We start from the raw sequence: 27,461 nt of genomic DNA on the forward strand, positions 1-27,461 counted from the left end.
TTAATGAACCATTGCCAGACACTATAAGGCTGCCAATGGATTTATGAATTTTTATAAGTATATCAAAACGTTGGTGTTTCTGTGTTTCTGCTATCATCTGGGATTTTAGCTCATTGCTAATTGTCCCATTTTCTACATATTTATCCAGAAATTCATCAGTGTGTCTGCAAACACACAGTCATACCAAATGATAGTTATAAATTATTCAATAACTGTCTGTTGGCCTTCTTATCGCATTGAATATAATCACATTTATCATCCTCAGTTATCACAATATTATGGTTCTGCTTCAGTGTTCTCAAAGCCTATCTTTCTTATTTCATTAGATTGTCACCAAAATTTCTAAAAATGAGCCATTAATATATAAATCTTGAAAGACATTTTCCTCAATATTTTGAACTATCGGATGTTATGTGAGCTGAAAATCCAAATCTGAGAGAGGCTCTGTGTCCGTGCGAAATCGAGGCAAATGTGATCTTGAGGTATTGTAGGCTGGCTGAGGCATTATGGGTAGAGGGAGGAGCTCAAGAGTTGGCACCGTAAGTCTGTGGCATGTAGCCAAGTCGGATCTGAGGTCAGATCCATAACCCATATGTTGAGGAAGAATGAAAAGGACGATATCAAAAGCTTTATTAATCAGATGTTCATAGACAGTTGTGATTCTGCCTTCACAGAACAAAGTCTTTCAGGAAGTCAAGCAAATTGTCTCCATTTCCAAAGCAGTATTGGGAAAAGATATGTCGAAAGTTATATTGGCAAGATGGTTGGTTAGCTGCATTACTCATGGCTATTAGAACAAAAGCTTGACTTTGCCAAAAACCCCAAAAGCACATTCAACAAGAATGGTTTCCACTTCTGCCTTTTTGTCTAGGACATCAGTTAACGATACTTGTACTGCTGCCACCTGGTCCAGTGTTCAAACATTTATTGCTCACTACAAACTGTATTTTTTATTTCCAGGTTAGGGTGGCTTTCTGTTCTGACATCCTCCAGAATATCACCCCATAAAGACCAGCCTGAGATACAAGTAGGTGGGGGACTCAGTCCCATCAGTTGAGGAATAGACAGAAAAGACAACATCAGATACAAAAGTTATTAATGACGCATCTGTGTTGTCTCTTTCCATCCTTCCTCAAACTTCCTCCTCCCATTCTCCCTTCTATTTCATGGAAGACCTTCATTTAGACTTCTGGTATGTCCTTTAGGTCACATAGAATATTGCTCTTCCTGCTGTACCTCTGAAGTAGGCTGTCTGAATCCCTTTATTTTCTGTATTTGATACACACACACACACACACACATTTATATACATATATATATATATATATATGTATATATATATGTATATATATATATATATATATATATATATATATATATATGTATATATATATATATATATATATATATATATAAAACAGTCAGGAAAAACGGTCCAGGCAAAAACAAGGATAACAGTCAAATAAATTTATTCAAATGTCACAAGCGCTTTCACCGTGACTCAAATGCAGTGCTTTTTCAAGTGAAAAAACTAAGTACATTGTAATAGACACTATTTAAATAAAATCCATTCATAAAAGGCGCCAAAACATTTAAAGCGCTACACACACATGAAATCTAATAAAAATGACAAGTTGAACACTTTTAAAAGTATAGTACAAAATTACAGAATGAAATCTAAAAAACTTTAAGCAATATTTATATAAAATTTGAACACGATTCAAACAAAGTTCAAATGATTTTTAAACAATGTTTTAACAGGAAAATAAGGGAAATGTGAATTAAAAATAAATGCATTGAGTGGATAATGTAAACACTCCACCCCATCTGTGAAAGTTTATAGCTTCTCAGCTCTATTCACTAAATGCAGTTTAATTGACACATATTCATTCATCCCTGGTGGCTGGGAAGAATTTAGTTTCAGTTGCCAAAAGGTCTCCCTGCAACACAACCAGTTCTCCCAGTCACCACCCCTTGGATCCGGAAAAACTTGTTCTAAAATTCCAAAAGAAAAAACAGAATGTGCAGGCTCCATTTGCAAATGCTTACATAATGCATTGTTCAAATTCCCTCTCCTAATACTATAAACATGTTCATAAATACTTTTACCAAGTGCCCTTTCTGATACCCACATAAAAACTCATACAATCCCTGCAGTAGGCCAAGTATACTATACCCTTGGTTGCACAGGTCCCCTTCCTAAAATGAACAATAGTACCCTCATAGTTGTTTAAGGTAACACTGGTACATTCTGAAATGTATTTACAATTTGCACACCTTCCACATTTTCTTGTTCCTTGCTCACACGCCACTCTATTGTGGTGTTTTTTCCTTTCAAACATCCTCTTTAAATTGGTTCCCGTTTTAAAAATAAAATCGGGCCATTCACCTATCTTGTGAGCAATGTAATGTCCTTATTGAATTTCAACATCTTCCAGTTAGATTAAATCAAACCCTTGACCTCATTGGAACCACGGGTATATTCTAATACCATGGATCTCTTAAAATTGTTCCGGCCTTCTATCACCACAGGATCACTTGTCACAGTACTACCTAATAGTGGCAGGTGTTTTACACCCCACCCCACTTTAACCTCTTGGACAACAGCTTCAGTGAGGGCCACTGGGTAGCCTCTTACCTTGAAAAGGTCAGAAATAAATTTAATTTCAGTTTCAAAATCTTACCTTTCGGAGGTCATTCTGGCTGCCCTAACCATCTGACCTTTAACAATACTTTTTTTCCTGTTTCCAAGGGTGATCACTATTAAAAGGAAGTTACGAATTACTGAATGTACTCTTTCTGTGGATTCTAGATTTCAAACCCTTATTAGTTTTATCTAACCTAACATCTAAGTAGTCAATTCCATTTTGGTCAAATTTAAAAGTAAATCTAAGAAAACTAGTAGTAAAATTCAAGAATGTAAGAAAGTCAGTAATAGAGTTAACTGTTCCCTCCCATATAACAAACACATCATCCAAAAAACGCCTGAAAAATTTTATGTTCTTCCAAAAGATGGAGTTGAAGATGCACTGCAACTCCCATTTTAATAACACCAAATTAGCATAAATGGGGGCACAAGCTGCCCCCATAGCAACTCCCCTAATCTGTTTGAAAGTTTCACCCTCAAAATAAATAAAGTTGTTCTCCAACACAAGCCTCATGAGTTCAACTAAAACATCTACATCAATGTCCAACAATGATCTTTTTTCTTCCAACAATGCCCAGAATAGGTCAAGCCCCTCCTCTGTGGGGATACATGAAAACAAATCAACCACATCAATGGTTACAAAATACACTTCACCCACATAGGGCTTCTGGGGTAAACAAATCAAAAACTCCCATGAGTCCTTTAATAGGTGGGTGTAACTCCCTGTAATGTGCTTTAAGATAGGTGAACGGCCCAATTTTGTTTTTAAAAAGGGAACCTAGTCCTCGGTTCTGTTGTTTGTCTCTCTCCCTGGGCTAGGCCTGTTTAAGTTAGAGGACCTAGTCCTCGGGTTATCTCTTCCTTTTCCTCTTAGGGCTAGGCCCGTTTAAGTTAGAGGACCTAGTCCTCTGTCTGACTGTTTGTCTTTACTGTTGCCTGTCTAGCTACTTGGCGGTAGTTCTTGTGCATTCTTATCTTAGTTGTTTCTTGCCCCATGTCGAAGGATACTAAGGATCACAAGCCTTCGGGCTTTAAAAAATGTACAAAATGTGCCCAGAAAATGTCCTTAATGGATGGGCACAATCTGTGTGTGTACTGTTTGGGGGCTATTCACCTCCAAGAGTCTTGCTTGCTTTGTCATGCCTTTAGTCCCCATGTTCTTCAGGAGAGGAAGAACAAACGTATCTTCTAAGGACTTTTGAAGCATTCTTTTGAGGAGGAGTTGACTTCTTCATCCTCTAGCTCTAAATCTCCTTCCTCCAAAAAAGATAAAGCCAAATCAATCAAAAGGCAGTCTAGAACTCAGTCTGTGTTGTCAGAGCTGCCAGTAAAAATTGCCAAAATGACTACATCTTCGCCGGCTCCACTGGTCTCAGTGCCGACAGAGGTTTCTATTGTGGAGCCATCAGTTTTGGCTCCAGGAGTTTTGGAGCCAATATCTGAGCCTGTGTCTTGGAGCTGGTCAGCTGAACTCCGACCGGTCTCCATGACTCTTAGGTTGCTTATTTTTCAGCGATCTAGGTCCCCCACTCTATCCTCCAGGTCCTCTGGGAGCCTTTCTGATGAAAACATCGAGAGAGTGGTGCGCAGACTGCATCAGACTTCGGCGCTGGCAAATTTACTTTAGGCTCCGGAGCCTAATGTGCCCTTACACCCTGTCGATGTTGCTCCTCCGAGCCACTCTGGGTGGGCCTTTGGAGCCAGAGATGTTGGTTCCTTGAGTTGTGGAAAGGTCGGTTCCAGCTATTTCACTCGGTCTCTTGGTTGCGATATCTACCCTTTTGGTGCTGTCCGTGGGGCCTAGGGTCCTCAGTTCTCTGGTCGGGCCTGAGAGGGATGCTTGGAATCGAACTTTTTCGGTTCCGAGCCTACCTCTCGGTGCTTCAGCTCGGGTGGGCTTGGACCCCACATCTGCCTCAGAGCCCATCTCATTGGTGCCGAGGACTGCCTCTGCATCCTCAGAGCCAGGAGGATCGGCCTTCGAGGTGAAGAGGAGTGTGCTGTCCAGATCTTCAGTTTCAACCACAGGTACCGACACTCTTCCCCCTAAAGCACCAACTTCAGTCTCAGCTCCCTCTCTTTCCCAACACAGCAGAGATTCGCAGCCTCAGGAAACCTCCATGAGTGGTCCCCAGTCTTCCGAGGTCTCCCCAGAATATCCTTCTGAGGAGCCACCTAGGAAGAAAACTTGTAAGAGGAAACATGTTGACTCCCCTGACGAGTCCATTACATCAGACACTGACCTCGAGGAGTCAGAAGGGTTCCCCCAAGTCATCCTCTGATGATAACTCATTCAGAGATATCCTTGAGATCCTGAAACAGAGAGGCGGCTGGCCCACCACATCCCCTTCTGATGAGGAGTCAGTGTACCTGAAGGCTTTCGGGTCTCAACCCTCTGCCTCTTGGATGTCTCCACCTTTTGCTGAGCTACTGGATTTAGTGAGTCGAAAGGTGTGGGAATCTCCTGATTCTGTGGAGCCAGTTCCTAGAAGACCAAATACATTTTTGTCAGCACCCCAGGACAAAGACTTTCTTGCTAGGGGCGTTCCAGTAGATGCCATGGTGGTGGCAGCAGCCACCAAAAAGTATCTTGCTGAAACTTCCTCCACTGTTCATCCACAAAACAAGGAGTCTCGAACGATGGATAGGTATGGGAAGCATGTCTTTTCTTTAGCGGCTTTTACACTTAGATCGCTGAAATACCTGTGTCACTTCACAAGGCTCCAGAGAGATCTCCTAAAAGAACTGGGAGAGACTCTGCAAGGTAATGTATCTGCAGTGGTATCTGAGAAGGTTAACGCACAGATGTCTACCTTGAATTCTATCGTAAACCCCTCCATGAGGCTGATATCTTATGCAGCTGATGGAGCGAGTAGGGCAGCAGTTTAAGGAGTTTCCCTTAGAAGACACTCCTGGATGTGCTTGTGTAACTTTGCAGAGGCCTTTAAGTCTACATTTACCAATGCTCCCTTTGATGGATCCTCATTGTTTGGAACCAAGGTAAAGGACACACTCACCAGGTGCGAACAGGAAGGGAAAACCCTGTCTGCCATGGGAGTCAATTTTTCCATTCCTTCTAGACCCTGTCCCAAAGGGCAGAAGGGCGGTAAAATGTGGTTCAAGAAGTCACAGAGGTTTTTTCAGGATGCACAAGGTGATTCCTTCTCCAGAGGCAGAGGAGGAGGAAATAATGGTAGACACCGCCCTAGCGGCAAGGGAGGCCCACAGAACCAGGGAGACCACGATTCCTTTCGTGGTTGTCCCTATCAGCGCTCCTGAAAGGAGGCCCAACTGCGCATCTCTGCAGCCAGTTGGGGGTCATATTTCTTTCTACCCAGAAGCCTGGCATTATATCACGCAAGACAAATGAGTATTAAAGATAATTATCAAAGGTTACCATATTCCCTTCTTTTCTCCACCTCCTCAGATCAGACGAATCTTAGATGTTCCACCCAATCACAGGGATTCAGCAACTCTAGAAATCCAAAAGTTGCTCGTAAAGAGAGTTATCCAACCCATCCCCGCAGACCAAGTAGGACTAGGGACTTACTCCAGATTCTTTTTGGTGCCAAAAAGAACAGGGGACTTAAGACCAATCTTAGATCTCAGCAAATTGAATGAATCTGTACAGAAGTCCAAGTTCCGAATGATCACCTTACAGTCGATACTCCCGTTGTTAGGTAAAGACGTTTGGATGTGCTCCATAGACCTCCAAGATGCATACTACCATATCAAGATGGACAGGGCATCAAGGAGTCACTTACACTTCCAGCTGGGGACCAGTCAGTATCAGTTTCGCGCCCTGCCCTTTGGTCTCACCACCGCCCCCAGGGTGTTCACCAAATGCATGGCAGTGGTAACAGCTGACTTGAGACTTTGGGGATTCCAAGTGTTTCCATACCTGGAAAACTGGCTCCTGACTGCCACCACCAGGCATCTACTGTTACAGGCCAGGGATGCTACCATTTCAACTTGCCTGCAGTTAGGGATTACAGTAAATTGGCAAAAATCTGTATTATCGCCCTCTCAGCATGTGAATTTTATTGGCACTGAAATAAACACCGTCTCAATTAGGGCTTACTTTCCCAAAGAAAGAATTCAGAACCTCAGGGAACAAGTTTTGAGCTTACTTCCTCTAAGGAAAGTGAAAGTAAAGATGGCACTCAAGTTATTAGGGACGATGGCCTCTACAATAACATTAGTCCCATTAGCCAGACTGCACATGAGGGTTCTGCAATGGTTACTCTTTGCCCAATGGTCACTGCAGTATCTACCTCTTTCTCACCCCATCCTGATAACAGACTTGTGCAAACAGGATCTTCGCTGGTGGACCCAGACCAGCAATCTAAACGCAGGCAGACCATTTGTCCCCCCCTCCCCCGTTGCCACCGTGACCACGGATGCCTTCCAGATAGGGTGGGGGGGCATTATCTAGGGAGAACAGTCCAAGGCATGTGGCAGGAACACAAGGCTCATTTTCATATCAACACCTTGGAGATGAGAGCAGTGCTTCTGGCGTTGCAAGCACTTCACAGCTTTCGCCCTATAGGGACGATTGCGATCCACTCGGACAGCATGTCAGTGGTGTAGTACATAAACAAACAAGGAGGGACCAAATCTTACCCCCTCTGCAGAGAAGCCCTTCGAGTGTGGGAGTGGGCAGTGTCTTCCCAATGCTTTCTGGTCACAACGCACATTCCGGGGAAATCCAACGTGATAGCTGATAGGCTCAGCAGGGCTATTCTGATGCCTAACGAGTGGTCTCTGAACACATACATTGCGGAACAAATTTTTCGCAAATGGGGTCAGCCTTGCTGCGATCTATTTGTCACCCCTCTCAATGCCAAATGCAGCAGCTACTTCACCCTAATTCCCCCGGAAGGGGAGACACCCAGAGATGCACTCGTTCACGATTGGTCCTCGGGACTTCCTTATGCTTTTCCACCATTCCCCCTGATATCGAAGGTAATTCAGAAAGTAATATCCTTGGGAAGCAAAATGATCCTAATTGCTCCTTACTGGCCTCAACAGATTTGGTTCCCATTTCTCAGACCTCATCTAATGGAAGAACCGTGGACTCTGGACCCAGTGCCAGATTTGCTGACGCATATGTCAGGAGTGTTCCAGCCCTCTCTCCACACCCTCAGTTTGACAGCTTGTTTGCTCCAATTCCATCCCTAGTCAGGCTTCATGACTTTTCTCCTGAGGTTTTTCACATTCTGATATCCTCTCGCAAACCTTCTACCAAAAAGACTTATACCAGTAAATGGAAAAGATTCTCCTTTTGGGCCTATGAGAGAAACCTCGATCATTACACAGCTCCCATTTTTGCCATTTTAGAGTTCCTTTCTCAGTTGTTCCATCAAGGTTCAACAGCTGCCACTATTAAAGTTCATCTGGCAGCTGTTTCTACCTTTCATTTGGCTAATGACCCTAACCTTATGGCTCATAGACTGTTCAGAGCTTTCCTTAAAGGGGCCACATTGTTAAGACCCCCAGTCATGGATCTGGTGGTACCATAGGATTTGAATTTCGTACTCAATAGACGTACTTCAAGCCCTTTTGAACCTTCAGCAACTTGTGACCTTAAGTTCTTGTCATAGAAAACTATATTTTTAGTGGCTATCACATCTACAAGGAGGGTTTCTGAACTACAAGCTGTTTCCATTAAACCCCCTTATTTGGTGTTTCACAGAGATAGGGTCTACTTACGGACAAAACCCTTCCTTTGTTCCTAAGGTTTCTTCTCAGGCCAATATTAATCAGTCCTCTCAAGCCAATACTATTCAGTCCATTGAATTACCTGTTTTCTTCCCTAATTTTTCTAACAAGGCAGAATACAAATTTCACCAACTGGACGTGCATAGACAATTGCGTTTATATCTTGACAGAACTAAGAATTTCAGAAGGTCGGATCAATTGTTTGTTTCCTTTTCAGATACAAGGAAGGGCCTTCCAGTTTCTAAAGTCACATTGTCTTACTGGATTTCCAGCTACATTTCCTTTGTCTGTACAGCCAGTGACAAAGATCTTCCCTTCAAGGTGAAAGCTCATTCTGCCAGGTCTGTGTCTGCAGTAGCTTTTCAGGCAAAAATTCCAATAGATAATATCTGTGCAGCAGCAATATGGGCTTCACCTCATACATTCATTACTAACTACAAATTGGATATGGCTTCCAGGAACAGGTCTTCCTTTGGTTCCACAGTACTCAGGAGCATTTTCCAATGAGCTACCCAAGATGAAGGTGCTGGGGACGCTGTCTCAAGTGTAAGAATGAAGGCGAGATAGGACTACAGAACATAAAGAAGTTATGTACTTACCATAATATTCGATGTTTGTAGTCCATCTCGCCCTTCATTCTTACAAACCCTCCCTCCTGCCCCCTCCTTGAGGACCTGGGGTAGACTGACTACTGCATTATGGTTATGTTGGTTCCTTTCGACATGGTTTGTTCTTTGTCTCTGTATGTTTCTCCTTACAGCATGCATCATGGAATACCTCATAGCCACAAGCCAACCAGATGTTTTGGAGCTAGAGAATGGCCGATTCGGAGCCGAGGTTCGGCTCCGATCCCAAGTGTAAGAATGAAGGGTGAGATGGACTACAAACATCGAACGTTATGGTAAGTACATAACTTCTTTGTAAGTGATATTAAGGCATTTGATACAGTAGGACATGATGCTTTGTGGGGATATGGAACTTGTAATAGAATTAATAGTGGTGTATGTATGTCAGAATAACAAAATAATAGAGTGAAAGTATTAGTGTATGCTTGTCTGAGTAAAGAAATATGCATGAAGTATGGTATAAGACAAGGATGTCCCATGGATGGAATATTGTTTGAACCAGTATTGAATGTGACAATAAGTGAAATAGCTTAAAAATGAAAGATGCTAGATATGTGATGCAAAAGTAGGTGGTGATTCCAGTAGTTTTGACATTGACTATATATTTACAGTAGCTAAGAACAAAATATAGATGTGAGATGTGTTGGTTTGTGTGAATGGCTGTCTAATGGGAATGACACTGAATAAAGATAAAATTTGGAGTTTGGTTGATATGAAAATTGGGGGGTTATTATTTTCAATGAATAAAGTGTCTTTGCTAGGTTTGATAAAATAAATGAAAGCAGTATGTCTTCTCTGGAGGATGTATATATATTAGCATTCAGGAAAAAGGGTTATCCAGTGAATTTTGTATTGATGGGAAAAATAGCATGTATATCAAATGTTTATATGGCCCCAGAAAAATGTGAAAAAGAAATTGTGCAATTGGTGTATTCTTTCATGTAGGTATCAAGATTAAACCCATGCAAAGAGGTGTGTTGTATGTGAATGAAGATGAAGGGGGATTGGGGTTACTAAATCCAGTTGTTTGTTCTGCTTCTTTAAACTTGTGTGGAGTATTAAAGTGGTTAAAGGAAGAGAATGAGAAGAATCAAAAGGTGCTTCAGCAAAGTATTAGTTTAAGGGTGTGCACACTTATGCAACCAGCTTATTGTACATTTTTTATTTTTTATATTTTTTTCCCTAACAGATTTGTTTGTTTTTTATTTATTTTATTTTTTATTTTACATTTGTTGACCAGGATAGTCCGACTGGATACATGTCCATTTTCAGCAGAGGCCCGGGGAGAAAAGCTCCAAGGTCAGCAAATTAGATTATAAAATACAGTATATAAGCAGTTAACGTATCTAAGCAAGCAGTTAAGATAAAATATTTACAGAGGTTACATCCCTAGGCAAATTATAGAAGTTCCAGGGTTAAAGAAAAATCAGAGAGTAGGTCATCATTGAGTAATTCAAGTCAGCTAAGAATACTGTTATTTTTCAATTGAATTGTACAGGTTACAAGTCACATTAAAGGTGGGAAAAGTTTTGAAATTATTTATTGTGGTCTCATTTTTTATATCACAAAAACCTGGCATTTTAACAGGGGTGTGTACACTTTTTATATCCCCTGTAAATACAAAAAGGTCTGGGAGGGGAATGACAATAAGAAAAAGAGAAAAAAAAAAGAATATATACATGAAGAAATTAAAAATTATCAAGAAAAAACACTAACATGGAAAATAAAAATTGATGATACAGAAAAATCTAGAAGGATGTGGTATAATAATGTGATGGAAAAATTTACAAGGAGAAGTGATTAAAGCCATTAAAGTAAGCAAAAAATGGTGTACTAAGACAGTAGAGTGTCAGGATTTCTTATAGAGACTGGTAATATACTATAAGTTACTAGTAAAGGGAAATATGCTTGAAAGAATGTGCTTATTTTGTGTGGGAGGGAGAAACAACATAGTATGCTGTTCTGAAATGTAAAAGAGTGGTGAAATCCTGGAAAAAAGTTGTGTGAAGAAATTTTTTTGAGAATATTAATAACACAAACAATATAGATATGAATATGATTATTTATGTTTATTATAAGAATAAGAAGAAAGGATATATGAGGGTATATAAGAATTTATTTTATGTAATATGGTTGTTTGGAATGAAAGATTTAATTACATTTTATTTAATTTAAAATGGATTTTGACAAATGTTTTGTGAAAAATTAGATTATGGTTGTGGAAGAATGAGTAGGGGTCAGTTATGGAAGAATAACAAAGAGGCTGTTATAAGAAAAATGATAATAAAAAATAGAAAATTGTATACATGTGTCTATAAATATGTTGTTTTTTGTCTTTCGGCTTTTTCCCGGTAAGGGGTCGCCACAGCGGAACTCTGGTCCGCTAATGATTGGCAGTAGATTTTTACAAAACGCTGAGGTGCCAGCTCGACGCCCAACCTTCAACGAAGGCACACCCATTTACGCACGCATGTCTTTCGAACACTACCCAACCGCGGGTAGGACATGCAGACTCCACACAAAAGGCTCTCCCAAGCCAAGCCGAAAATCGAATGGGAGAACCTCTTGCTGTGAGGTAACAACACTACCGCCATACCACCACAACATATGTGTCTATAAATATGTGCATTTTGCAAATACGTAAATATATATATTTTTTTATTGTGTTAAATAAAGGTCCTCCATTATTATAGATTGGTGGTGTGGGATCACTTGCATTCACTCGAGCTACCACCAACTCAAGCGGATGGGACCTCTGTTTAGCAACTCATCCAAAAGGTGACACACTGAGACATGCAGCACCCCCCTAATGCTGCACTAAAGTATCAGCACTCCAGTCACAAAGAGTGGGAAAAGAGCCCACAGCCTTCTGGTCTTCCAGCACCAAGGCAAGTGAGCTGTCTGTTGCACCAGGGATACTACTGGTTCAAATCATCATCAGCCTCCTTTTTTCCATTTTCTTCATGGAGTTGGGGTGTTGTGTCAACTGTCATCTCTCTCGATTCAGTGCCATTCTCCTGTCTTCTTTGAAACTCATGCCTTACTGTTGCAGATCTTCTCTCATATAGTCCATTCACCTTTTTGCTGGATGTTCTCATTTCTTCTTGCATTCTTCCTGTCTGTCCCAAATCAGCTTCACCAGATTGTCTTCCGCTTTTCTGCACTCCTGCCCGAACCACCATAATCTTGTCTTTGTGATCTTTTCTGCAGCTGGAGCTGCTTTGGCTGCTATGTCCTCATTTCTTTATGTGCCCCACAGTTTGCATCATACTACCCTTCTCAGGCAATTCTTTTCCATCACCTCTAGCTTCCTGGACTGCCCTGTCTTTATTGCTCAGATTTCTATATGATACAGTAGCATTGATCACACCACTATTTTGTACACCTTACCTTTCAGCTTCTTTGGCGATTTGGTCATGTTCACTGGTTTAAATAACTGCACAACAGCTATGAGATCAGAAGTCTGAGAGGGGCCGATGTTGCTTTGGTACCCTTAAGAAACGATGCCTGCCCATAGATAGAAAATTACTGAATTGTTAAGGGTTTCATGACTCCCCATCCAGAGGGCAAATTCATCAGAACTCATGAGAGGTTGCCTGATTGTCATAATCTAAAGGCAGTCAGTAGAGAGAATGTTAATGGAACTGCTTATAAAAAAAAGTATCCGAAACATTTCACCAGATCAAAGACGGTCTAAAGATTACTGATGATTATTTCTGGCTTGAAAGACAAAATGGACCTCAGGCAAATTTTGAACTTAAAAGGTCTAAATGAATTCATTATAAAACAGAGATTTTTGATGGCTCAGCACAATCAGTCCTCCCTTCCCTTGTGAGAAGGGATAGACTGTGCTCCTAGACCTTCAGTATAATTACTGTCTTATTAAAATAGGAAGGGAACTGAGGAGATTTCCCCTTTTCTGGGTAGTCATCATCAGTTCTGTGCTGCTCCCTTTGGGCTGATCACAGCCCCCAGCGTGTTTACCAGATAATTCATTATAAAACAGAGATTTTTGATGGCTCAGCACAATCAGTCCTCCCTTCCCTTGTGAGAAGGGATAGACTGTGCTCCTAGACCTTCAGTATAATTACTGTCTTATTAAAATAGGAAGGGAACTGAGGAGATTTCCCCTTTTCTGGGTAGTTATCATCAGTTCTGTGCTGTTCCCTTTGGGCTGATCACAGCCCCCAGCGTGTTTACCAGATATATAACTGTCATATCTGCATACCAGAGGCTACAAAGGATTCCCAATTTGGACAGCTGTCTTCTAGATACACTAACAGTAAACAATGTAATGAAGTCTTACTGCATTTTATTTCAGATATTTCAGTCCACATACATAATAGTGAACACTGCAGTGCTGAAAATGGACTTTTTATTGCTTCTGGTGTTCATAGGCTGCTAGCTGATTATACTTTCATGGGAGGCATTCTCCTCAAAAATAAATAAAGAGAGGAGGGAAAAAGAAAAAAGATTGTGTCCAAGTAGTGTCCATAAAGGTAATTCTTCAAAGAGCTCTGTTTATGCCCAACTGTGTATTTTTGGTCTCATGTGGGTTCTCGACTGTGAGTTCTGAACTCAGTGATGGCAAATTTCATACTCATACTTGTCTTGCTAGGATGTCAAATGCTTGCAAATCTCATTTTGTTGCGGTGGATGCATACCCTTAACCCAGCTATGGGCAGTCATTTTCATTTACATACTCACCTAGTGACTGTCACTAGGAATGCCTCACCTTGAGGTGGTGACATTGTCAAGACAGGATGGTCTGATGTGAGCAGTCACAAGGGGAGGCCAGTGTGCACATTAACATTCTGAAGATGAGAGTCATTCTTATTAATCTGCAGACCATTCAGGACTCCCTCCCATATGGTGTATTAACTATCCACATGCACAAGATGGCCATGTTTGTTACATAAACAAACATGGCAGAACCCACTGCTGCTACCTCTTGTGTTGGAAAGCCAAAAGGGTGTGGGAGTGGGCTATGTTATTTCATTGCTTTCTGATAGCCACCCATATCCTGGAAAAAGCCAGTTCTCTGTCATACAGGCTCTACTACTGCCTGTTGGTGCCACACATGTGATTCCTAAGCTAATCAGTAGTGCAAATACTATTCCACTTTTGGGGTTACACCTTACTGCAACCTCATTTCATTTCTAAACAGTGCAAATTGCAGTGACTTCTTTGTCCTCAATCCCCCAGTGGGGAACTGGTCCACAGAATCTGGTATTTAGAATTGGACCTCATGTTTTCTTTATGCCTTTCTCTCTGTTTTCCACTTTCTTGGGTTCATATAGAAAGGGACAGAAAAATAAATTTTTGGTGGTTCACATAGTTACTTCTTGACCGTGACCAGTTTGGTTCCCTTAGTCGTATCTTCATGGTCTAGAGAAGCCTCTGTGTTGAAGACTCTTCAGCACCCTTTTGCCACATCAAGCCTGTCCCACATAAACTGCTTGGTTTCTTCATTTGCAATGATTTAGTTTACCCTTTCTGGCTCAATCATACTCTGACTTCTGCTTAGATGTCTAATGGAAAGAAAACATAAAACAATCAAATGAGCCAAGTTCATTATTTCGGCCATTTCTCAAGGCTGTGGCTCTTTCTTAGCTCTGGTTGTTGTGCTTTTGGACTACTTAGCTCAACCTTTTTGATTCTAGTTTAATTTTTTTCTTCTATATATATCTGTCTGCTCTGTCAGTCTTTCACCAGATCTTTCATGATAAATCTTTGGCTTTCCTTAATGTATTTAAAGCTTTCTTTAAGGGTACTTTCCTTAGCAGATCTCCATTAAAGATTCCCATACCACCTCAAAGTTTATAGTTTCTGTTGGTGATGTTGGCATGGCCTTCCTTTGAGCCATCATTAGTGGTAGACATGAAATTTCTTTTGTGCAAGTTAATTTTTCTTCTGGCTGTTATAACATCTATGATCGCTTCAAAAACTCAGGCATTGACCATTGAATCAGTCTTATGTGACTTTCCAAACAGATGCAAAACCATTAATAACTAATCCCAACTTCATGCCTAATTTTGCTACTCAGATTAACCTGGATCATTCCTTTAATTTTCTGCTGTTTTTCCCAAATAAGGCCAACAAAGGGACAGTGCTTACTAGGAGACAGTTAACTTTTTTTTTATCTAAACTAAACAATGCTTACAAGGAGACAGCTAACTTTGTGTTTCTTGTGTACCTAATATATTATGAAAGAAGGTCTCAAATGTTATTCTAGGCAGGTGGCTCCTAGCATGTGTTGCGTTTTACCATAACTACTCAGACAGGCCTCTCCTAGTGCCTCCAGTAGGTCTTTCAGCTAAACTAATAGCTATAAGATATAAATACAATGCCCCGAAGTACAGCACTTCTTGTAATCACCACAGTACCCAGCGAATTAAATATCCACTTTTATTAAAGGAGTGGATATTTAATTTGCCGGGTGCTGTGGTGATTACAAGAAGTGCTGTATTTTGGGGCATTGTATTTATAGCTTATTGGTTTTACATCTTTGTCTACGCCACAACTGTGTTTAGTTTTAGACCAATAGCTATGTCCAGCAATTTTTTGTTTGGCAGTGCATCTCTGGATGAAAATTTGTTTGGCTTTGACTTTGGATGTGAACTGTAGGCAAAGATCCATTTTTGGGGGGGCTGCCATATTGTATGAGATTCTTTCTTGAGACCACCCAAGAAGCCAAGCTAGGGTCTCAGTCATAGAGGTTGAACTAGATCATTGAAATTGCATGCTATTTACTTAACATAATGGTAGAGCTAGATGATCAGAGTCTATCCTCTTCCACAAACCCTCCAAGTTCTTCCATGCCTTTGTTCTAAATGATGTATATAGAAGATTATCAAGGGGAGGATATAGTTGGAAAAGCTGCTTATTTACAGCTTTCCTAGCCACTAAAGTGAGAAACTCTGAGCATTATGAGAGGAAGGGAGTAGTTAGATCCTGGAAAATATTTTGATGCCAAGAAAACTTGAGCCAATGACTAAGTCCTAGAGGGTGACAGGATAGACTTGGATCATGTATATTTGTGTTTATGGTAAGTACATAACAAAAACTGTACTTTGGAATAACTGTATTTTGCTGATATCAATTTTCTTTTTTATAGTTCCAAGTGCAGAAACTAAGGATTTATTGTGATCCAGGACAAAACGAACGAGAAACAGCCTGTGAAATTCCAGGAACTGTGAGTAGGAGCGCATTTTTCTCATTTAAAAACAAGGTTGCAAATATATGACCAGAATTATGGACTAATAAATAATACACTCACACACACACACACACTCACACACACGCACACAGATGCACACATACGCACATGCACATGCACACACACACACACACACACACACACACACACACACACACATGACAAATATAGGCAGTATATGATTTCTTGGCAGTGGAACCAGAAAGTATATGTCACAGAAAATGACGTCAAAATTTATCAGCAAACTCTCTGATTCTAAGCACCTGGAGGAGGACGAGCTGTTGGTTCATATAGAGGAGGGTGTTTCGGGTTATCAGCATCTGGAAAAAAGCCGTACTGCATATTTAGCAGATTCATTGAGATGGCAGAGCTGTCAGAGACACATCTGCAGCAATAGACTGCAGGTAGAAAGGACTGATGTTTTGCTGCAGCAGTAAGAGTCACAGGGCCAATATGAAGTACAGAGATACATGTCTATTCCTTTTCCTGATATATATTCTGCTTGAGAGGAACTTTCACCTTGTGTTATTCAGTATAGAAGAAACACACATTGATTCATCTGAGCACAGAATTATACATGGGATAATAATGAGCTAATACTTTTCACAAGGAGAAGCTACTTTAGAGTGATTTAGGATATATGGATTTGATGAAACCCATGGAGGAGGGGGGTTAACAGCATTAACACAGTGCTGCATGGTGCTGTAGCACGGAGATGTGCAGTACCTCACAGAGCTGGCTGTGCGGTCTTACTGTATGCTAATGAGTCAGTTCAGACGAGAGAGAGAGAGATACTTACTAGCCATGTGATCTTTCTCCCGGGACTGCCTCGATATTTATTTATTTATTTATTTTAGTTTATTTACCAGGTTAGTACACTGATCACTATAAACTATTTGCATACACAGCCTGGGTGAAGAGATTCACAAGGAACAAATTCACAAACATAGAGTTATCACAGAAGGGAGATAATTTTGTAGACAATTGATGCAAGATATAAATAATATTGGCAGAGTAGAACATCAGATTTGAATTAAATTTAGTAGTAAATATGAGATAGAAGCAGCAGTTGAGAACAGAGGATCAAAGTAGAAATGATGAAGGTAAGGAAGAAGTTAGGTTATATATCCAGGGGAAAAGCACTAGCTGTCAAATATTTGCTGAAGGTGTCATTTGAGCTGAGCTCTAAAGGTGTGGGAAAAAGAAACTTCTTTAAGGTGAATGGGGAGGAAATGACAGAGTTTGGGTGGAAGAACAGAAAAGGAATGGTCGGTACACTGCAGTTAAGTTTGGGGTGTCTAAAGTGAGGAAATTAATTGGGAGAGGTTGAGGAGGCCATGGGTTCATAGGTTTTTACTAGGCTAACACCAGGGTCTTTATAAGCCTAGCTGCGCAACCATCCCAGTTTTGTCTCTGAGTACCTTCAATGCCTATATGGTAGGGTACGTTAATGAAGACATAGCTAAGGTTTATGTGGGGTGGTGGCATGTTAGTTGGGATTAATTTACTTACTGTTGGCCTCTGTCCATCAGAGACATGGGGGCCAGACTGGCAGTAAATTTGTGAATTCCCATCCAGTGACCAAGGTTTTGTTTGAATTGGATCAGGATGAACTCTGCTTATCGTGGATGTGGTCCTTATTCCATAACTCATAAATCCTTTGAGACACATATCAGTCTGTCCAGCTTGTTCTGTTTATGTCGCAAGCAAAGTTCAGGTCCTTGGATCTAGTATCTCTGGTGCTGTTTGTTTTGCAGATGTGCAAGAGATCCATCAGAACTGGATCTGAGGATGGCTTATATGCCAGGCATAGAAGGCCTGTCAGTAACCTGTAGGAGACTGAGTACGGAGATAGGGCCTTATGGTGATCTGTGTAGAACAGGATATTCATACCCTGGATTCTGGTAAGAAACCTTTGACGGCATTCCAGCTGTTGCAAGTGCCTGGTTTAGGTACATGCCAAAGTGTGCATTGTACCCAATGATGGGCCTGATAAAGGCTGAGTAGAGTGGCAGTATAACTTCCTTGGAACCAGATGCCATATTCTTGCTTATGAGGTGGGTGACATAAAATGATTTTCTTACTATCTTCGCTATGTGCTGGTTGAAGGTCAGAATACTGTCTACATATATTCCCAGATCACTAACAAGTGGAGTTAACTCTTAAGGGTGTTTTATCAATTGAGTAATTATTTTGGGTGGATGATTTCCCAAAGGGCACCATAATGCCTTTATTTGTGTTGATTTTTAATCTGTGATTTTGACACCAGTTATTTGTTTGTGTTAGACCATCTTACAGGGGGTCTATATTAGAGCATCAAAGTTTCAGAACTTCGAATGTTCTAATATCGACCCCTATTCAGCGAAAGCTGAAAATGGCGAAGTGTCAGAAAACCAAATTTTTTCCTAGGGAAAGAATTTGGTTATCCGTTCCTGTCGCTTCGCTATTTTCAGCACTGTGGTGGAAAGTTGCGGGTCGGGTTCAGGTAAGTGTGCGATTGTGTGGACGTGAGGGTTAGGGTGGGTTAGGTGAGTTAGGGTTAGGGAGTGGGTCAGGTAAATGTGCGAATGTGTGGACGTGAGGGTTAGGGCGGGGTAGGTGAGTTAGGGTTAGGGCGCGGGTGAGGTGTGTGTGCGATGGTGACAGACCTTAGGGTTAGGGTTTGGATTAAGGTAATTGGGTAGATAGTGGTGTATGTACAGTTTAGTGTAGGGTTAGATGTAAGATTTTAGGTGTATGTGTGTGGATTGCTGTTTGTTTGGTGTGCTTGTGTTGTGTGTATGTGGTTTGGAACAGTGAATTGTTTCCCTAGGAAAAAATTTGCTGTTCTGTATGTTCGATGTTTTCAGCGTTCGCTGAATAGGGATCGATATTAGAACATTCGAAGTTCTGAAACTTTAGTGTTCTAATATAGACCCTCTTACAGGATGTTGGTGTCATAGGAGGAATCTATGATAGCTCCCAATTTATAGTCACCTGTGAACTTGGTGAGCCAGAGGCCTTTGACATTAGGTTTTACTTCCGAAAAATAGATGCTGAAGAGGAGCAGATCCAAAATGGATCCCTGGGGTACTCCATGGGTGACAGGTCTCCCGTTGGAGGTGGTCTCACCAATCCTGACTTCTTGGATCCTATCTGTGATCCAGTTTAAAATTCATTGAGTTATGTAGGTATTTATCCCTAGTTCTGAGAGTTTGTCAACAATGCCTGGATGGGGTATTGTACTGAATGCCTTGACCAGGCAAGGTAGGCAGTATGCAGTGTTTTATCCTTATCCATAGCCTTAGTGATCCTCTTGAAGAAGTCTGCTAGGCTGAGTAGGCAGGACCTTCCCTTAACAAAGTCAGACTGGGATGGGACCACTGTACTTGTTGATCAGTTCTGTGATAATTTGTTCCATGGCTTTACATATTAGACTTGACAGAATGATGAGTTTGTAGTTCCTGTGGTCAGTTAATGGTCCACTCTTATGAAGAGGAATGATTGTTGCGGCCTTCCATTCACCTGATATGTAACCTATTTTGTGGCTGTGGTTGAATAGTGACTGTAGTGGTCTTGCTAGGTCATATTTTAAGTTATTTAGGAGACTACTGGGGATATTGTCAGGGACTACTGAAGCAGTGCTTTTGGCCTTAGCACCCCCATGACCTGTTTTATTTTGATATTGGGGGGGGGGGGTATGCTACAAAGGATTTCACAGGAAGTTGGTGAGGGGAAAGAGGGTGAAGTCAGAGTTACATTTATCAGCTAGTAAACCTGCTCTCACCCATGTCATTCAAGATTGTACCAGTTCTACACACTGTTGAGAGTTACCTTCAAGGTTCCTGACATAGCTGAAAAAGGCCTTCTGATTGTCCTTAGCCAGGGAAGCTATCCTGACATCGTAATTGGCCTTATTTTACTTTAACAAACCTCCTAGTTTCCTGTTTATTTGAGTTAGAGAGCTGTTGTCTCTCTAATGGTTGCTCTTTCTGATATTTATCATGACTATTTTTTTCTTTTGTTATATACCCTGTTAAGGCTATGATTTCACCACTGGTGTTTGTTTTTGGTGTTACATTTGGGCTTATTTCTGGTAGGTACGGCAGCCCCAGTGCATCCATTCACATGTTTGTATAGTGTTTCTGTGAATAATTCTGTATAGGTTGCTGTATTCCTGGGGTTAGGGGGAGCCTTGAAGTTTGACAAATAACCACTTAACAGGATGTGGTTTGTTTTACAGTAGTTCTTTACTGATATGGGTTTAGATGTTTTTTCTGGGATGATTTTTAATTCAAGGAAGACTGCTTTGTGGTCCAACCACATTAATGAGGATATGATGCGGGGGAGGGATGCAACAGTCTCCAGTTTTGGTGAGTACTAGTCCAGTATGTTTGATCCTATGGTTGGAATGTGCACAGTCTGGTCCAGGGTTCTCATATGGATAAAGTCCGGGAAACCTTTAGCCTGTGAGTTACAAGCAGTGTACATTTCCCAGTCAACAGAGGGATAGTTAAAGTCTCCCATGAACAGGGTATTTGACTGGATATTGAGTGCCTCTAGTTGGTCTAGGTAAAAATTGTGATGTTCGTTGGTCATAAAGGGTGACCGGTAGCTGGCCAGGTCATGGTAAGGAATCTTGTCTGTGGAAACCTGGACATGGACGAATTCCAGGGCATCAATATGTTTAAGCAACCTGTAGTTGTATTTGTTGCTGTCACCTTAGTTTAGCTCTTGTCTATGCTGCTTTTGGTCTAAATGAATGAAATTCAAGACATCCTGTGAATTCTACTGAAAAAATGAGTATTTTTTAAACTTCTTTGCACTTTTAAACCATTTGCAACTGTTTTGTCGGCTATTGTTTGTGACTGTGTTTTCTGCACTCCCTGATTACAGTACTTGAACAATTAAAGCATAGGCTAGATACAGACTTGCTGAATCTGGACTGTTTGGTATTTTCTGAGCACTAAAGCCAGCCATCTTACATTGAGAGGGCCCTTCTGCACCCTTGCGGCAGAAGAGTGTAGTCAAGGACCCATCTGAGTTGGGGGTTGTTGGAACAAGACTCAGTCTTGGGATTTCCTATTGGTTGGGTTGTTTAAAACTGTTTTACTTACCTAATATTTAAACACAGAGTTTGCTGGGGTTTATGCTCAATTTACCAGAGCTGCTCAGAGTTTGGCCTTCTTAGCCAGAGATCTGAAGTCAATCTGAACAAAATCCAAGGCATCCTATGAATTCTACTGACAAATAAGTATTTTTTAACCTTCTTTGAACTTTTAAACTGTTTGCCGCCTACTTTAAACATTTTTTATTGTTTGTGACCGTGTTTTCTGCACTGCCTATTTACAGTACTTGAAAAATTTACAGCATACGCTAGATTCAGACTGTTTGGCATTTTCTGAGCACTAAAGCCAGCCAGCTTACATCAAGAGGGACTTCCTGTACCCTTGTGGCAGAAGAGTGTAGTCAAAGACCCATCTGAGTTGGTGGTTGCTGGAACAAGGCTCAGTCTTTGGCTTTCCTATTGGTTGAATTGTTTGAAAATTGTTTTACTTAGCTGGTATTTAAACACAACATTTGCACATGGCTGCTCACCTCACAACAATGGTTAACAATGCCGTGTATAGACACAAATGCTTAAAAAGTCAGATTTTCCCAAGATAACTGCTAAGGAACCCTCATAAGCTTCCCTGTGCACTGCTGCTCAGAGAGCAACCCAGCTGCGCTTTTTGAGGCACCCACACAGGTTTCTACCCCTAAACCTCCCAAAGATTAGCTGATTACTAGTTCTACAGCAGAACTTAGTCCATCTAGCTCACCCTCCACCACTTATTACAGAATACACCTGACATAATGGAAGGGTAGTTTCGACAGTTTCGCCATCCAGCCTGATTGACACGGCATCCTGAGACAATGTAGCAATTGCCTCATGTATACAGACAACCTACTATTTCTAAAAACATACAAATACAATATATGAAAGATGTATATATACTATGAATCTGGAATCAATGCTCTGTCTCTCATGTAACAACAAACCAAATACCAAGCAGTTTTTCAGCAACCGCACTGCACCTTCCACACATAACAGGGTCCCGATCTACATAAGACAGAGCCCCTCACTATCACTCTTCAAGAGGAACCTTGATGAGTGGATGGGTAACAAAAATTCACACCGGGGATCACACCAACAGCACTACTAGATAGGGGCCAAGGGTACTAGCTGCTAGTACAAGGGTCTAGGGAACTATTAATGGGGCGGTGAATACCGCACAACATGGCTGGGCTAATATATGCCTTCGGGCAGATAGCCCAGCACCAACCTATGAACCTATAACAAGCACACAACACATCAACCCATATACGTGGAGGTACTCACTAGAAATACACCAAAAGAGCAGAGACTTACCAAATGCAAACCTTGTGTACACAATATGGTCCCAACAGCACCCACTACACATAATAACACATGCATCAGTGTCTCACTCAATAATCCCCAAAGGCAAAATATATCTAAATCAAATGTCTTGGTCATAGGCGACACCATAGTGACATGCACAGATATCTCCCTCACTAGGCTGGACAAGGAGAAGGTCATGGTCAGCTGCCTGTCTGGTGCTAGGTTCCACCAAATCATGCACGCACTCAAGTCTCTCAACAAGTACCGTTCATGTTATAGTGACTGACTTGAGACATACATCACTGGGCTGTATGAAGAGAGACATGATGGAGCTTCCAGATTATGTCCCCCAGGCAGGTATGTCCCTAGTCCTAAGCAGCAGTCTTCCCTCTCCAGGATGATGCCACAGTACAAACAGAAAATGATTGACTTCAACAATCTGCCTATATTCTGGTGTCAGTCCATGGGGCTCTAGTATCTGACACCCTGGGATGATATGATCGACAGACCACATTGCTTTACCAGAGATAGTCTTCACCTGTTGCCTCTAGGCTTTAGGCCGCTGGCAAAGGTACTTGCCTCCCTTATAGTGCCTTTTTTAAGTAATGTCATAAGAACAAAATTCCTGACGTAAAAATATCCTCCAGAAACAAATTCAGGGTTATGCTGCTTAATGCTAGGAGTCTAAATCAGAAACTGCACTCACTTGAAGAAATTCTCACCTTGGAAGATGCTGATGTCTGCGCAGTCAAAGAGACATGGTTCAAGGGTATAATGCCTTTCACACATTCAGACCACAAAACGAATGTGAAAAAAAACAAGGCAGGAAGAATATCCATCTTCATTAAAGACAAATTCACCTCTAGAATGGTTAAACAGTATGACTCCCTAGAGTTACATGAAGTCCAACTAACTGTAGGAAAGACCCCCCCCCTCCCACATCATTGTTAGCTATATGTCCCCCACAATGAACCATGAAAACCACATAGCCTACCTGGACCTACTTGAGTTACTCACAGTACAGCCAAGTGCCCCGGTCATGGGTGACTAGCCTTCAATTGACTGGGTAACATATATGAGCACAAACGCCCTTGCCCAAAGGTTCCTGGAACACAAATGGACTGGAGCAGATAGTCAACACCCCCACAAGGGGCTGTAACATCCTTGACATAGTGTTCACCAATATGGGGGATTGCTGCACCACCCCATGTGTGGGGCCCTCCCTGGTAAAGTCCGATCATAAATCAGTCTCATTCGAAGTAACAATCGTACCTGACCCACCCTTAGGAGCAAAAAGGTTAAAAAAATTCTCCAAAGCAAACTACAGACAACTGAGCAATGGCATCAGTAGTTTTAGACCCCCTGCCAACACTGACAGCAATGACCCCTATTCTGAAGTGTACATAATGTCCTGCATAAACACCTATATAAATATATATAGACTCAACTGTGCCGTAATGGATCAAATCAAGATCCTGTCAAAAAAATAAGCCACCTTGGGGGGCATCCAGCATAAATAGGTTATATAACAAGAGAAATAAAGTGCTGTCAAAAAAACAAGAGGGAACAGTCCCAGCAAAGGAAAAACTCCCTCCAAAGCATAAACAAGAAGATTTGACATTTTGTAAAGTCCTCTAAAGCTAATTACAAAACTAAGTTGGCATCCTTAGCTAAGAAAAATTAGAAAGCATTATTTAGCTACATCCCAAATCTAAAAGGGAAGGCTCAGCTTTATGCTGAACTAGCTGTGGATGGTACCACTTATACTGAACCGGAGGACACTGCCAACCTGCTAGCAGACAGGTTTGGTGAAAATGTCACTTCCCTGTCCTCAACAAACATACCCCAAAACATACCTGTCATCAGTCCTCTGCCTAGTATCTACAGAGAGCAGGTCATAGCCACACTCTGCAAGACCAAAAACAGCCTCTATTAGGACTGGACAACATCCCAGGCTGCTTATTAAATGTCTAAAACAGGAGTTAGCAGAACTGCTGAGGATGTTCTTCAGTCTCAGTCTAAGCACTGGCTTTGTCCCAGCTGAGTGGAAAACAGCAACCGTAATCCCCTTACACAAAGGGGGTCCCTCAACTGACCCTGGAAACTATAGATCCATAAGCCTAGCCAGCCTTATTTGCAAGGCCATGGAGAGAATCATCATGGACCTTATCAACAAGGATATAGATGATCTTCAAACTCGTGATCTCACCCAGTTTGTCTTTGTTAAGGGCAGATGTTGCCTGCTAAATCTGGTGAACTTCTTCGAGAATATCAGCAAGGCCCTAGATGAAGTCAGAACAGTTCAAACTGCCTATCTCAACCTAGCCAAGGCCTTTGACACAATCCCTCACTCAGGCATCATTGAGAAACTCACTCAGCTGGGGATTAACCCTTACATCACTAGATGGGTTGCCAACTGTCTAACAAACAGAACACATACAGTCAAAACTGGGAATGCCGCCTCTATTAGCAGACCTGTTACCAGTAGTGTTCCACAAAGATCTTTACTGTTTGGTATCTAGTTTTCTGAAGTCCAGGCGAACATAGATAGCCTATGATTTACCAAGTTTGCAGATGACTGCAAACTGGGTGCAATCATCGAATCTTCCAAAGATGTCAACATACTACAAAATAGGCTTACATAGAGAAATATCAAACGAAAACAGTCCTTGAACCAAATAAGGAATCAGATGCAAAAACCAGAGAATACAAGAAAAAGAAAAATAATCTGGTTCCACACAGCAGTGAAAATCAATATGTCCTTTATTGTAGTAAGGTAAGCGCTTTCTCGGAATAATATTCTCTGTTTTTAACACCTGATTCCTTATTTGGTTCAAGGACTGTTTTCATGTGATATATTTTCTTTATCTTTGAACCAAGCATGGCAGGAAATGAAATGGATCGTTTGGACAACTTTGTACCTTCGATGGATTTGCCATCTAATCGTTTGTCTACTTTATTGGACTTTCAAACTAATCCATTACTTAATGGAACTTATATGTAGACAACATCACTGACTCCAGATAATCCTGATTTATCTGCAACTTTCAGAGATGACTGTCACACTCTGGAGAATAAACTTTATAGGTTTAAGCACTTGCAGTGGCAGCACTTTCATCTTGAGGCTTCACTGAGCCTTAATATAGTACCAAGGGGACTTAGGGTTCTCACCATGGCCATTTATGGGCAAGCTTATCCTGAGCTACTTAGACGCTGGTAGTTACTTAACCTTGAGTGCTGCGTAAATATATGCAGCTCCTTATCGAATTTTTTAGACCAGAGGAGCTAAAACTATCTAATGAAATCACTGAGTTGCAAAACATAATTAACAATACCTATTCGGATGAACTTGGTGATAAAATGGATGTGCTGTTTGAAAATATTACTGGTTATGACAAGAGACTTTCTGCTACCAAAAACAAAAAAATTACAAAGGGATTTGAAGGATTTTAAAGAAGGTAATGTCTTCTCTTGGATGAATGAAAGGGTTAATACTAACTCCAACATACAGCATATAACAGGAAATGGGCGGAGCTCTGTAAGACCCAGAACTACATTGCATTCAACTGTTTCAGATGAACAAGCAGCATATGCAAATGCTGTTAAAACTACCACTTCTACAGAACCCACAGAACTTTTGCCCAATGTTCCTATTGTTCCTGTTAGTGAGGGAATTGTTTCAGAAGTTAACCTAAATACATCTGTAGCTGCTGTAAGCAGTCACTCTGATGCTAGCACAAGCACTGCAGCTGTTAGACCTAAAACAAGCATGGCTTCCAGTGTGAGTTTGAATTCCACAGAGCAGGCCTCTGTACTATCAGGCTCCACCCGTGGGCATTTTTTATTGAAAGAACCCCTGCCTATAAGAGGTAGATTGAGGAATCATCTGCAAAATCAACGTACACGACGACTACACAGTCAGGAGGACGAAATAAGGTCAGGAAAGAGATACAAACAAGCTTAGTTCACAATATCTCTACTTTAACTTTAACTGACTCACAATTATATGTGTTAAACAGAGGTTTAACATTTGTTCCGGCTCAAAGAATGGACATAACAGAGGTAATTAAAGACCTACACCTTTTTGGCAGAACTCTTACACTTAAAGCTATGTTTGGTAATTCTAATAATGCTGATTGTATATTTAGAAAGCCCAGCACTTACATACCACCTAGTAATTCTACTATAGATCTGTTTGTTGACTTTTGTGAAAAGCAACTTGGAGAGAAGTCTCTAGATAGGCAAACTAATAACTTTAGTAATTTATCAGCCATAGAGATGCAAGCTCTAGTTGAATTGAAAGAACTAAATAGTATAGAAATACGTCCAGCTGGTAAAGGAGGTGGTATTGTTGTTATCGACAAGGACAAATATATAGAATCTATGTTAAGTCATCTCAGTGACGTTGATACGTATGCCATCTTACCTATGCATATACTTAATAGTGTAATAGAAAAAGTACAGTTTTTGATCTTTGATTTATTAATAACAGGCATGATATCTGAGCAACTGTTTGAGTATTTCAAGGTAGAACATCCAACAGTCCCTTTGATATATGGTCTACCCAAAATACATAAGAATCCTTTAACTCCACCTATGCGCCCTATAGTTTCAGGCCGAGGTTGGGTAACTGAGCCACTTTCTATCTTTGTAGAAAAGACTTTGCATGCTGCCTTGGCTAATTATAGCACTGTTTTAAAGGATACCAAGAGTTTTTTAAATAAGCTATCTAAACAAAATGAAATTATCTTAGGACAATGTTTATTTGTAACTCTGGATATTGAATCATTGTTCACTGTTATACCCAATGAATGGGGAATTGAAAATGTCAGAGAATTACTGTGTGAGAGAAACACCCCTGGTACT

The 27,461-nt window shown here is 41.0% G+C and overlaps 1 protein-coding gene across 1 annotated transcript in view; it reads left to right on the forward strand.

Annotated features, from left to right (window-relative positions):
* COL21A1 (collagen type XXI alpha 1 chain) overlaps positions 1 to 27,461 on the forward strand; it is a 4,597,064-nt gene that overhangs the window by 1,142,083 nt on the left and 3,427,520 nt on the right. Inside the window, exon 7 of the mRNA XM_044063368.1 lies at positions 16,112 to 16,189. Within this exon, the coding sequence (XP_043919303.1) occupies positions 16,112 to 16,189 (78 nt within the window). The remainder of the gene's footprint in view (positions 1 to 16,111; positions 16,190 to 27,461) is intronic.

This window comes from Protopterus annectens, chromosome 2.part1, assembly GCF_019279795.1.
Source record: "Protopterus annectens isolate FY-2018-M chromosome 2.part1, PAN1.0, whole genome shotgun sequence".
Classification (NCBI taxonomy): Eukaryota; Metazoa; Chordata; order Ceratodontiformes; family Protopteridae; genus Protopterus; species Protopterus annectens.